Raw genomic sequence first — 14,413 nt, forward strand, 5'->3', positions numbered from 1 at the left:
TGTTTAAGAGTAGAAATATACATACAGCATAACAAAATTAACCTCAAATTTATATTAATAAACTAAAATCTATACCAGTGTAAAATATTGTGAGATTAACAGTTGTTTTTTGGATTAAAGTAGATTCAATAATCTACCTTTTCCTCCCATCTTCTCTATATCATATCCCCCTTTCTTCTTTTAGAAAGAGATTGGGTATGACAAATTACAGTTTGTAATCAGTCCCCCTTAAGTGAAAACAAACATTTATAACCAATATTTTGGAAATGTGAGTATAGTTTTCTAGACAACTTCCTGTTGATTGGGGGCACTGGTAATCTTTGAGGGACCCTGAGACAATCAGGATAATTGTTAAGTCTCAGCTGTAGTATTCTGTGAGACTGGATTAGCTCAGTCAGCAGCCTCGAAGCTGTTTTGGATGTTGGATCACCTTGACCATCTGTTCCCCTCAGAGTGTTTTAGGGGGTCTCCTTCAATCAAACCATATTAGCATGGAAGGAATCCATAGCCTCTTGTTTCCTTTGGAAACAAAAGCAAAACCTCTCCTCCAAAATAGCTTTGATTTTCATTTGACAAATGTATTTTTGACTTCCTTTTTTTTTATTTGATTTTTCAAGATGGGGTTTCTCTATGTAATAGTTCTAGCTGTTCTGGAACTTATTTTGTAGACCAGGCTGACCTTGAACTCACAGAGATCTGCCTGCCTCTGCCTCCCAAGTGTGTGTGTGTGGGGGGGGGTTAAAGACATGCATCACTACTTTCTGGCTTGACTTTTATTTTAAAGTTAAGGCATTCCTAAAGTATATAGTCTGGTTTATTTCAACAGTCCCTCTTTCAATTACAGGTCTCTTAGCAGCTGTCAAAATCAACACAGCAGCATAGGATCTAAACTCCCTGTGTATTTCCATCTTAAGTGGCTTTTTTCTTTTATATTACTTTTCTCTTTGAATACTTTATTTTATTATTTTTAAACTATTTCTTTCTATGACTGTACATACCCTCTTTCTTTCTTTCTTTCTTTCTTTCTTTCTTTCTTTCTTTCTTTCTTTCTTCCCTTCTTGTTTTCTTTCTTTCTTAAGCATGTACACATTGTAAAACACACTGGAACCTGTTAAAAGGTTTTTCTGTTTGGATTTCTTCTTTTGTGTACCTTTTAGTCTTTTTTGACTGTGTGAGCAAAAACCCCAAATCTACCAGATTTGAAACAGGATTTCTTTCTTTCTTTCTTTCTTTCTTTCTTTCTTTCTTTCTTTCTTTCTTTTCTTTTCTTTTCTTTTCTTTTTTTTTTTTTTTTTTTTTTTTTTGGTTTTTCGAGACAGGGTTTTTCTGTGGCTTTGGAGCCTGTCCTGGAACTAGCTCTGTAGACCAGGCTGGTCTCAAACTCACAGAGATCCGCCTGCCTCTGCCTCCCGAGTGCTGGGATTAAAGGCGTGCGCCACCACCTCCTGGCTCAAAGATTAGTTTTTAGAAGTAAACTTCTTATGATGTGTACATATAAAAAGTATACAAATCAAGGATGCTGCTGGATCTAAACATGTGTATAAACAAGAATCTGATTCATCAACAGAATAATCCCAGCACCCAGACCCCTTCATACCTGCTTTTGTGTGCTTTTCCTCCCATGTAGCCACCACACTGATATCTAGAACTGGAGGCTATTTCTATATTTTATCTTGTTTACTATTAAATTAACAATTTATCGTGCACATTGTGTATCATGTTACATACAAAGCAATGAGTCCTGCCACAGAGTATCTCGCTGTGTTACTGTTTATCTGCTCACTGTTAAGGGCTGTTTACATTGTTTCCATTCACATTTTATTTTGAAAGAGTGATAACCTACCCAGAACCTCAGCTGTCTTAAACTCCATTCAGGTGGAAATGAAGACACTGTGTGGAGGAATGGAGGCTTAATGCTGAAGCGTGCACACAGGTGCACATGCCTGTAGTATCCATGCAGAGGTTGCTGCAGTCAGCATTGTGACACAGGGCCAGGCTATAGGGCTTTACATGCTGAGCAGAGCAGTCTAGATTTGATTCTTTGGAATGTGAGAGCCACTTTTGTTGGGCAGGAGTGTGTTAAGCATGATACTATATTGACAAGGTGGAAGTTAGCACCCCTGCCAGGGGCGGGCAGTGGAACAGACAGGATTAGATTCAGCTGCAAGTTGGAGAAAAGATCAAAATTGCAGGTGTTGGTTTTTTGTTGTTGTTGCTTTGAGTTTTTTCAAGACTGGGTTTCTCTGTGTCTTGGCCGTCCTGAAACTCATAGAGATTCACCTACCTCTGCCTCCTGAGTGTTGGCATTAAAGACTTGTGCCACCATCACCTGGATAAAATAGCATGCTTTTAAAGAGGGACTTTACTTCTGTCTTGGGTTCAAGAAATCTGAGGGCTGGGAGTCCAAAGCAGTTGTAGAGTGGGGACCTAACCTCCTTGTTTCTTTTCCTGGGCATGACTTCCAATTCAGGTGGAGCCTTATGGTTCAAGATAATTGTTCAGTCCCCAAAGAGGATGGGGACTCTCATTCAGGAGTTGTGAAAGAATGAACTAGGAAGCTCACCATGGTCTTCCCAATGATAAGCACACCCTTCTGAGATCACAGGTGCCAAGCGCACCTCTGTTCCTCAGACCAGCACTTAAGTATCTGGCAGGGCCAAGACAGAATCAGGGTCATTATTCTGGCATCTCATGTGCCCACTTTGAAAGTGAGGGTTCTGCAGTAAGAGAAATGGGGTGGAAAAGGAACTGGGGTTGACTGGCAATGTCTGCTGAGGCCTTTGCAGTTTGGGTGTGGCTGCAGGTCAGATCTAGGGCTGTGATTGTGGGGGATGGACAGGAAGACATAAGCATAGGAGACAAACTGCAGGCAGAGATCCAGACTCAGTGTGATATTAAAGAAGGGAGAGGTAGGGGAGATGTTACCATGTGTATCACATTGTGGTGATGGATTTTCCCAAAAACGTGATCGCTTGCAAGAGAAAAAACTGACTTACACTGAGTCCTCGAAGGGTGTTTTGTCAACTATATTTTGAGCCAAGTATTGTTCAAGAAAGGCATGTTTGCTAAAATGACACCAATTGTGGTTGTTTGGGGGTGCTTACAGAAATCAGTTGAGTTTAAAAGTGCCAGAAATTTCCACTTAGAATTCAGTAATTAGTCTTGAGTGTGCAACATCATTATGATAGGAGTTGAATAGTGCTTCGTATGGTAAAAAGTCATTTAGACAATGTGTGTGTTTGTGTGTGTGTATGGGAGCATGTGTGTGTATATGTGTGTGTGTGTGCGAGTGTGGAAGCATGCTCGTGTGTGTGTATGTGTGTGTGTACGGGAGCATGTGTGTGTATATGTATGTGTGTGCGAGCGTGGAAGCATGCTCGTGTGTGTGTATATGTGTGTGTGTGTGTGTACGGGAGCATGTGTGTGTATATGTATGTGTGTGCGAGTGTGGAAGCATGCTCGTGTGTGTGTGTATATGTGTGTGTGTGTGTGTGTATGGGAGCATGTGTGTGTCTATGTATGTGTGTGTGAGCGTGACAGCATGCTTATGTGTGAGTGTGTGTGTGCATGGGAGCATGCTCATGTGTGTGTGTATGTGTGTGTGTGCATGGGAGCATGCTCATGTGTGTATGTGTATATTCATGGGCAACACAGAAAAAGACATTAGATCCCCTAGAGCTGAAATTATGGGAACTGCCAGAATAAGTTCTGGGAACTAAACTTCAGTCCTCTGGAAGAGCAGCGAGTGCTCTCAACTCCTGAGCTACCTCTCGGCCCCTTAAGGACGGCTTTATCGACAGGATGTGCAGCTAAGCTGTCTGCAGTACGGACTCGGAACATGCTGAAAATCTGACTGTCGTTATGGTCTGCAAATTAGGACTGTTGGCCTGGGATAAGATTTCTAGTGACATATAATATATGGACTCAAAACTGGCTGTGTCCCAAACAGCCCAGAAGGGAAGATGCTGAGAATCCCAGAAGGCATCCTTAGTGCTAATACGCCATCTGTGTTAGAGAGGCAAGTAGCATTCAAAAACATCGTTTATAAAACAGAGAACTTTGTTTCATAGTATATTTATGTCAGCTGGGCGGTGGTGGGGTCTGCCTTTAATCCCAGCACTCAGGAGGCAGAAGCAGGCGGATCACAGAGATTGAGGCCAGCCTGGGCTACAGAGGGAGTGCGGATCGCAGAGTCTGAGGCCAGCCTGGGCTACAGAGGAAGTTCCAGGACAACCAGGACCACACTAAAAACAAAACAAAGCAAAAATCAAGAATAGTTTCCACCCAAAAGCACTATTTTACAATTTAAAATGCTTTCAGTATCCATCTATGACAACTGACACGTTATTGTAAGAATTTTGATAGTTTAGTCTTTAAAAAGGATGTCTAGGTTGTCTGGACACTGCAAGTGGGCAAAGATGAGCAGGCTGAAGGGTGAACTGAGACTCACTGGGCCACACTACAGTTTCCAAGACAAGAGTCTTCTTCTTCTTTTTTTAATTTTTCTGTTCATTTTTGGTTTGGTTTTCTTGTTTGTTTTTTGTTTTTCTTTTAGACTTGGTTTTGATTTGGGGGTTTGCAAGGGCCGAGGGCATATTCGAGAAGACACTGAGATAAGGAGGATCAGAATAACGTAGGATGCGAAATCCATAAACGTAATCAATGAAAGAATCAATAAAAGTAAAAACAACTTTTTAAAGGAAAGATATTGCATATGAAGGGCTGAAGACATGGCTCAGTGGTTAAGGCAACTTGTTCCTGCAGAAGAGTTTGGTTGCCAGCACCCCTGTGGTGGCTCATAACCACTCGTCGCTCTAGATCCAGGGGACCTGATGCCCTCTACTGACTTCTGAGGGCACTATATGTGCATGATGCATGTATATACATGGGGCCAAAACATTCACACACATAAATACAACAAATAAGTCTGTGTTTTAATTTTTTATTTTAAAACTGTTGCCTGAGATTTCTGTCCCACCCAGTCCCGCAGCCATTCTGTCCCCAAAAAACACACAGAGGTCTACATTAATTATAAACTGGTTGGCCTATTAGCTCAGGCTTCTTATTAACCCTTACATCTTAAATTAGCTCATAATTCTTGTCTGTGTTAGCCACGTGACTTAGCACCTTTTATCAGTGTGGCAGTTTCATCTTGCTTCCTCTGTGTCTCAGTGATGACTGCAGACCGAGCCTTCTTTCTTCCCAGAATTCTCCTGTTTTGTTCACCCCACCTATACTTCCTGCCTGGCTACTGGCCAATAAGCATTTTATTAAACCAGTATGAGTTACAAATCTTTACAGAGTACAAGACCATTGTCCCACAGCATAAAGGGAAATTGCAGGTGAGGATCCTGCCATTAAGAAAATGAGAACCTTCTATTAGGGTTGTCTGCATGTCTACATCTGACCAATGTAATAAGGAAAGACATGGGCTCCGGCAACCAGTTTGCTTTGACATTTATTGATCTTTTATTAAATAGTCATTTATCCAACACATTGATTATCTACCAACCTATTTATAAAATTTAGAAGCCAGCAGTTAGGGGGATATAGACACAGGATGTCACCTCAAATGGTAGCTCATGTCTATGCAGGAAGAGATTCATGGTAGCAAGAAGAATAAATAATAAATAATGAAGTGCTGATAGCCGACAAGCCCATCTGTGGTGTGTGGAGGTCAATCCTTGTGAAAACCTGAAGACATTTTACTGCCCGAGTAAACCCATGAATCAAACGTGGAGAGCTGAATACTATCTTCATTAATATAGAACGTAGGCCTTGGAGGCCATGGAACCAGCATGGTCAAAGGCACCCATTGTAAAACAATCTCAGTACTTCAGACTCCATTGTGAGCTTAGGGTAAATGTGAGGACATCCTTATTGGAGAGATGGCCTGTGGTCAGCCGTGGAGGGGTGTGAATCTAGCATTTATTCAGTGAGGCCATCAATAGACCACAAGCAGGCAAAGGAGCTGCACACAGGGCATTCAGCAGCACCCGGGAGAAGCTAGGCGCCAAAGACCTGGGCTGCAAAAGTGGCTGCAGCCACGGAAGCAGCGAGGAAGCAGAGACAGAAAAAGGAAGTTTGTGCGTTCCTGAATGCATCCTGGCAGATGGAAATGGGTTTGCAGTTACTGGTCTTGGTGTGGAGGACTAGGGTGACCTTGGCCTTGGAAGGCTCAAGAGGGAGGCGCTGAGCTGGAGTCTGGACAAGCTGAGTTGGATGGGAGTCACAGACAGTCATGTCAGGTCATAATAAAACAGGCTCTAAAATTTCAGGTTGCCTCTGTGCCATGGGTGCCTTTGAGTCCTGGCATACATTTGCTTCCTACTTGCTGGCCAAGCAGGAGATGGCGGTTCTGGAGATAGGTGGAAGGAAGACAGGAGGGGCTTGCCTCTGAGATTCATTCTCGGCTTTGCCTGGCGTGTCAGAATGGTGAGGTCAGAAGAACCTCAGCTCTCAGCGGCCTTTTTCCTCTGCCCCAGCTTCTTAGGAAAGCCACATGAAAGAACTCATTGTTTCATGGAAAGGAGAAAAATGGCTAAAACAAAAGTCAAAGCGCTTGTATTATTTCAAAAACATTCTTTCTGTGCTCCCTGATGTCACTGAAGCCGCTCAGAGCGAATTTCACACTCAGCCGTTCGCATTTGCCCGGAGTTGAAAGGACTGTCCTCAAAAGCCACTTCATTTTCCATTTAGAGATGATGCATAGTCTTCAGAGGCCAGCAGATATAAATGCCAAACCAAGAAACCACCATTGACCTGAGGACAGGAGTCAGCTTTTTGCATAAAAAACTGCATTGTCTGATACTAATAATACCATTATTGTGTATTTATGGAGTATTCTTTCTGTCTTATTAACATATTAATTATGGATAGTAATGGGTTCACGAAGACTTTTCATACACATATCCAATATTTTTGGACTGCATTTGCCCCCATTGCTCTCTTGTTCCCTTCCCACTTGTCCCCTTCCTCTTCCTACTAATTCCTCTTCTACTCTCAGGTCTTAAAATCTTTAATGCAGACAAGGAGGGGAGCCTTGTAAAGTCGATTCTTCCTGACCAGATCTCCAGACTTGAGAGCAAGCACTTGTATTTTCTGATCCATCCTACTGGCACTGGCCTCTCTCTCTCTCTCTCTCTCTCTCTCTCCTTTGTGGTTTTCCCTCCGCCCCCCCCTCTCAGCTGTGTTGTGGGTTCTAATGATGCATACAGGAATATGGGCAGCTTACAATGACTGTACCACTAGAAAAAAGTCTCCCCCTCTCCTAGTAAACATAGCTACCTAGAGACCCTCGGGAGGGACAAGGCCTGGAACCTGGTCTCCCCTCCACGAGGGAATATTAACAGGCCCACTCCCAACCTCGTGCAGGTCTTGTACAGGTAACCACAGCTTCTGACGGTTCCCAAATGCCACAGCTGTGCCCTGCCCAAAAGACAGATTCCACAACATTCCACCCTTCCTCCAGCTCTCTGATGCCATTCCTTTATTTTTTTAATGGCTTTTTGAAGTTTAACTTACAGTACAATTCATTAATTTTAAAGGTTACAACTTGATAAATTTCAGCAAATACATCACTGCACCATAACCATAATGTAAGCACTTCCGTAGCCTCCTAGGTTCCCTTTGGCCCCTCCACAGCTGGTTCCTTTATTTTTAACCACAATCTTCTAGAACCATTGATCTGCTTCCTGCCATGTAATTTTGCCTTTTGTTGAATTTCATATAATCAGAAGAATTCAGAACATAGTGTTTTTGTGTCTGGTTGCTTTCATTTGGTGTGATTCTGAGATTCATCTAGCAGATCCCTCCTTTGATAACTTAGTGGGAGTCCATTGTATGAATGTCCCATAATTTGTTCCCCATTCATCAGCTGCTAGTGATTGGATTGTTTCCAGTGTTCAGCTTTTAAAAATGCAGCCTCCGTAGGCATCCAAGAAATTATTATTATCCAAGTTATTGTGTGGATGCATGCTCTTGTGTTTGAGTAAGTATTCAGGATATGGGCTGACAATACACTGAATTTTCCTGGGGTCGATTTTCCTGGATTTTTCCAGGGTATGGGATTTCACTGAAAGCACGGGAAAATAGAGACAATGGGTTATTTTGTGCTGTGGTATGTTGGTGAGGTGTGACTTTATGAGAAGCTGCCAAATTATGTTCTAAAGGGACACACCTTGCATTCTTACCAACAAAATATGAGGTTTCCATCTGGAAGGGGGAGGCTCTTCCCTGAGGAAGAGCATTTCTCACTCTCAGCATTTCCCAGTTGCTCGTCGGTCTTTGTCGAGGGTTTAGGCCCTGTGAGCTTTCCCCAGTCTTGTTAGCATGCCCACTGTTGGTGCTGTTCAGGTTTTGTTTAGGAAGCCGTGACATTTCATGGGTGCTGTCTCTCGAGCAGCATTTTTAGCAGTCACAGCCCCATGGCGACCTTCTTGCCTTTCTGACTTTTACCATCTTTTCTCCGAGTCTTCCACAGTGACTCCTGAGCCTGCTGTGTGAAAATACGTTGTACGTGTGCCAGCTGGGGTCGGCCGCCACACAGCTCTGATCTCTTAGTTGTGGTTTTCTGTAACGGGCTCTGTTGCAAAGACAAGTTTCTCTGACACAGGGTGGGAGCCATACTTACCTGTGAATATAGGCATAAAAATTCAGAGTATAGTTAGGCATTGTGCTGGTTTAGTAAGGTTGTGTTTAAACCATTTTAATCTTAGAGCTACACCAGGCGTGGAGGTACATTCCTTTCATCCCAGCACTTGAGAGGCAGAGGTAGGAGGATATCTGTGAGTTGGAGGCCAGCTGGAATTATACAGTAAGACCCTGTCTCAAAAAGCAAATTCTAAAAACCATACATCAACATGTATCTATATTGCATTGGCTCAAATGCAGAACGGGTAAGAATCACAACAGAACAGCTGTTGGGATGGCTCAGTGGGTAAAGGGGCCTGGTAACCTGAATTCACTTCGGATTTTTATTTATCTATGGAATAAAACAGATTGAACTGGAGGACGTTCTACTACATGAAGCAAATCAGACACAGAAAGATAAAATAATAGTAAATCACTTATAGATGGTGCCACACATTTAGAGTATTGTATTAAAATTGTGTGATTAATATCAAGAAATTATGAAAGTAGTTGAAAGGGGAAAGGCTGGAGAGATGGCTCAGCAGTTCAGAGCACTGGCAGAGGACCAGGGTTCAGTTCCCTGCACCCACATGGAGGCTCACAGCTTAGCTCTGCAAGAAATCTCACTTGCCTCTCCTGTGTTGTGTTATAGCCACACCCCTGCTCCACTTGAAGATGGAGAAGATGCTGCTCGGATGCTTGCTAATGCTTGGACAGTTCTTCCTCCTGCCCGCTGGAGCCAGAGACCGCCCACAAGCCAGATTTCCCTCCAGAGGCCGCCATGTCCGAACACATCCCCAGACGGCACTGCTGGGTGAGTGAGGGGCACCCGCAGCAGCAGGCAGCGGTGTGGGTTGGGGGAAGGCCCTGGACCAGAGGACCTGGGTTGGGGAGGCTCCTGCCTCTGGGTCCTCTGCTAACTGTGCTGGGCACTGGGGGAATCCCACATCTGGACTGAGGATGAAAAGTATCTGGGTTTTCAAATTACAACTAAACTTCTTCTATTTTAAACCCTTGGGTCTAAGGTGGGCTCATGACTTTGCTCCAATATACAGGGCAAAAGGTTTTCTGCTGAAAATGTCCCTGCTGAACTCACCTGAACTCAGCTGTTAGGCCTGGGCCCTTTGGACAGATGCTACCTGGGGACCACAAGTTACAGTCAGGGACCAAAGGACTAAAGGACCTTGTTCTGATAGAGCAGAACCTATACTGATGTTGACTGAACAGTGACCCTGTCTTTAGTCTCCTGAGAGTCCCCGGTTAGTAGTGCCATAAACACAAGACTTGTGCATACATTGAAAAGAGCCAAGAAGTGTTTAGCACATTGGCTAAAGGGTTAAAGAAAACCATGTCAAGATATTTATATGATTAGCACTGTGCATGTTTAACTGGACGTATCTTGGTGCTTCCTACATCACCATCTGTGAATGCATAGTTGGGTTTATTTTATTTTCTTAGGATGTTAGGGGTGGAACCCAGAACCTTTTACATATTAGGGGAGCACTACACTTCAGACAAGGAGGAGACATGTCTGAAGCCCCACAGGAGTTTTTGATAAAGGCTGGTTTGGGGATGAGCCATCCCTGAATTAACTGGAAAAGCATAAGCCTTCTTTTTTTTTTCCTCTTGGCTCCAAGTCTGTCTATCTTTCTGTTTTTCATACATACACACACACACACACACACACACACACACACACACACACACACACCAGTCTCTGAATTGGTAACTTTAAAACTTCTGAGGCAAGAGGTACACACCTATTTTGCCAAAAGTATTGTTCCCCATGTGATGATTTGAATGAGAACTGCCCCCTTTGGCTTATACATGTGCACATTCAGTCCCCAGTTGGTGAATTGTTTGAGAAGGATTAGAAGGATTAGGAGGTAAGTCCTTGTTGGAGGGGTTGTATCCTTGTTGTAGGAGGTGTGGCCTTGGAGGGCCTTGTTGGAGGAAGTGTGCCCTCATTGGAGGAAGTGTGCCCTCGTTGGAGGAAGTGTGCCCTCGTTGGAGGAAGTGTGCCCTCGTTGGAGGAGGTGTGTCACTGGGGTGGGCTTTGAGGTTTCAGAGGCTCACACCATTCCCAGTTAACTCTTTCTCTGCCTCTTGCATTGTATCACATTAAGCTATTGCTCCTGTGACATCTTGTCTGCTGTCATGCTCCCCACCATGATGATCATGGACTAACCCTCTGAAACTGTAAGCAAGTCCCCAGTTAGATGCTTTCTTCTGTAAGAGTTGCCTTGGTCCCGGTGTCTCTTCACAGCTGTAGAACAGTTACTAAGACACCCCACAACTAACATCACTCTCTCTTCCTCAGTTTACCGGGGAATGTTTTAGGGACAAAGGGGAGAGGGCCCGGACACGGCATGCTGTGTGTAGTTGCTTTTCTGCTCCCTGAGCCTGGCACACTGATGTCCCCAGACTTGCAGAAAGGTGGCTGTGCTCACAAAGGAGGCTGAAGGACAGCCATGAAGCTGGGCAGCAAACGTGGCAACTCTGGCCAGGGTTCTGGGTGGCAGTCTGCTTTGGATGGCACTTTGAAGGGAACCAGGGTGGAGACGCCACACTTGTTGGCTGGCCTTAGTCCAGTGGTGTGACCGTCTCCTCACAATAGGGTATCTTGTGTTTTATATGTGTTTGTTTTTCTTTCTATGTTCAGAACTCTGTCCAGGCCACACTGCAGTCTTGGAACAAGTTACTTTGGCCACATTTATGGCGTCTCTCAGCATGATGTAGTCCCTGGTTATTTGCTTACAGGAGTTTCTCTGAACTTTCAGTAGAAGCAAATTTGTCTCTTAGGTTATTTTATTTTTTTAGAGATAGGGTCTCAGTCCATAGCTGTCTCTGGTCTAGAACTCTCTATGTAGATCAGGCTGGCCCCAAACTCCAGAGATATGCCTGTGTCTACCTTCTGAATACTGGGACTGAAAGCATGTGCTGCTATGCCCAGCCTACTTAGGTTAAGTTGTTGTTTGAAACTTTTAGGTTTATTATTATTACTATTATTGTTTGGTTTTTTTGAGATAGGATCCTCTGTGCAGACTTGGCTGTTCCTGGAACTCATTCTGTAGCCCAGGCCGGCCTCAAACTTTCATAGAGATCTGCCTGCTTCTGCCTCCCAAGTGCTGGAATTAAAGGAGTGCGCCACCATGCCTGGCTGAAAAGAAAAAGTATAAAAAACCCTGTGTATGTGCTTTTTATATCTGTATTCAAATCAGAGTCACAGTAACAAATGGCGCTGGGGAGATGGTTCAGATGGTAAAGTGCTTGCTGAGCAAGCATGAGGTCATGGGTTCGATCCCCAGAACTCAGGTTTAAAAAAGTATTGTGGGCTAGTAAGTGCAGTAGTGGAGAGTTGGAGATTGGAGAGTCCACGGGCTCAATGGATAGCCAGTCTAACCTACTTGGTCAGCCTCAGCAAGCGAGAGACTGTCTCAAAGGAAGAAAGTGGATGGAGTCATGAGGAGCAACACCTAATGTTGACCTCTGGTCTACACGCACATGCACACCCATTTACCTGAACATACATGAACATATACGTACACATATACCCCCATCATATACAAATATACAAAACTGCATGTATATACCCATTCCTCCTGTCAGTGTTTGTAGGTCACCCACTCTATCTAAATGCTGACTTTTTCCCCTTATCCATCTATGGGATTTCCACTCTGGGACAGACACAGATATAGGGTGGAAGGCTTATGATCAATAAGATCAATAGCCTCCATGAAGAGTGTGCAGTGAGGTGCTGGAGAACAGGTTATAGAAAGATCAATAATCTGGAGGAATCAGTGTACAGCTGTGCAGGCATCTCCAAATTAGCCAGTCTGCCGGCTGAGCATGATCTCTCCAGCTTTTTGACCTCAGGAATCTTCCTCACACTCAGGAATAACCTGTGAATCTCAAAGAGCTTCTTGTGGACTAGAAATATCATGACTTACTGCACCAGGAACTAAAGTGAAGAACTTAAAAAATATTGGTTAACAAAAACCAAATAAACCCATACCATGTTGATATAAGCTATCTTATTAAAATTTATTTTATCAAGCTAGGCAGTGGTGGCACAGGCCTTTACTACTCAGCACTGGGGAGGTAGAGGCAGGGGGATCTCTGAGTTTGAGGCCAGCCTGGTCTACAGAGTGAGTTCCAGAAAAACCAGGGTTACACAGAGAGACTCTGTCTTGGAAAACAAAAAAATATATATATTTTTATCAATAATAAAAATCAGTGAAAACGGTATTTCTGTCTTAAATTTTGCAAATCTATTTAGTGTCTGCTTTGATACAACATTTCTGGATTCCTACATTTCATTCTTTCAATCTGTGATGATTTGGGGGGCTGTGGGTAATGCTGGGGATTGAACACTGATCCCTGGACATGCTAGGCAATTGCTTTACCTCTGAGCTGTATTTACAGCCATGGGATGCTTTGGTTGGTCCATACCTAGATCCCGCATAGATACACATGTTGCATGTAATTGGAGAAATGAGAGGCATCTTGTAGCAGTCTTCTCGTGTGAATCTTCTTCGACAGGGCATGAGACTTGACAGACAGAACTTTCTTGAAATTTGTCGTAGTGTGGAATCTAAAATCACACCAGCTGACATGTGTTTGTTATATATACACATGAAAGTCTGCAAGAATAAAAGGTGAACATACGTGTTAGGAACACAGGCCTGACCTCATGGATCTTCTGAAGGAGTCCCAGGAAACCTCGGGGTCCCCAAACCACTTTCAAGATAGTGGTTTAAGGGAACACTACTTGTGAAGGTCGTGACCATGGAGAGCCCCACGGTTGAGCAGGCAGCAGAGGGATGGCTCTGAGGCGAACTCGGACGTTGGCCTGAAGATGGTGGGGGGATCTGAAAAGGAAACAAACCCAGAAGAGCAGGGAACTAATGATTTAGAACTTCAGGGCCTTCTAGGACAAGTCTGAGCCTTTAAACAGACAGTAATGGTGATCCTTTTGACTTTGTTCCTGAGGGGCCTTCCAGACCACCTCAGCCTTGCTGGGTGGGCAAAAGTCAGGGTCTAACTAATCATCTGACTTGCAGGTGCCATCAGAACAATTCTGTAGGCCAATGGGAGAACCAATGAGCACTGATTACCCAGCGTGAGTCCCTTCCAGGGCATGGCAGTGGCAGGGCGAGTCAGAGCAGCATCTGTGCTTCTTCCCGTTTTACCAACAGCACACCCTCCCTTGCCAGCTCCTTCCCAGGCTCCTCCAGGCAATGCTAGCTGCGAGACACACTGTCCTGCCCACAGATGCTGCCACATCATCGGTGCACATTTGTTTTCTTTTGTGCATCGCTGTCCTATGGGGGTGGTGGAGGTGGGGTACCATTTCCAAGGCAACCAATACAGCACAACAGCCTTTGTAGAAACCCTCACTGTTCTTGCTCAGATGCTCACGTATTCTTGATGTCTTCATTCCTAAGAATGCATTTTTAAATTGTTTTTATTGAGCTATACATTTTCTCTGCTCCCCTCCCCCCCCTACCCTCTCCCATGACCCCCACACTCACAATTTACTCAGGAGAGTTTGTCTTTTTCTCCTTCCTGTGTAGATCCCTGTATGTCTCTCTTTATTGTCTAGGTTCTCTGGGGTTGTGGACGGTAGGCTGTTTTTTCTTTGCTTTGTGTCTAAAACCCACTCATATGAGTAAGTACATATTATATTTGTCTCTCTGGGTCTGGGTTACCTCACTCGATATGTTTTTTCCTAGATCCATCCATTTGCCTGCAAATTTCAAGATGTCATTATTGTTTTACC

General features: G+C 44.0%; 1 protein-coding gene across 1 annotated transcript in view; it reads left to right on the plus strand.

The window, feature by feature from the left end:
• Matn2 (matrilin 2) overlaps positions 1–14,413 on the plus strand; it is a 112,747-nt gene that overhangs the window by 3,677 nt on the left and 94,657 nt on the right. Inside the window, exon 2 of the mRNA XM_042055707.1 lies at positions 9,284–9,445. Within this exon, the coding sequence (XP_041911641.1) occupies positions 9,307–9,445 (139 nt within the window). The 5' untranslated portion in view covers positions 9,284–9,306. The remainder of the gene's footprint in view (positions 1–9,283; positions 9,446–14,413) is intronic.

This window comes from Arvicola amphibius, chromosome 9 (genome assembly GCF_903992535.2).
Source record: "Arvicola amphibius chromosome 9, mArvAmp1.2, whole genome shotgun sequence".
Lineage (NCBI taxonomy): Eukaryota > Metazoa > Chordata > Mammalia > Rodentia > Cricetidae > Arvicola > Arvicola amphibius.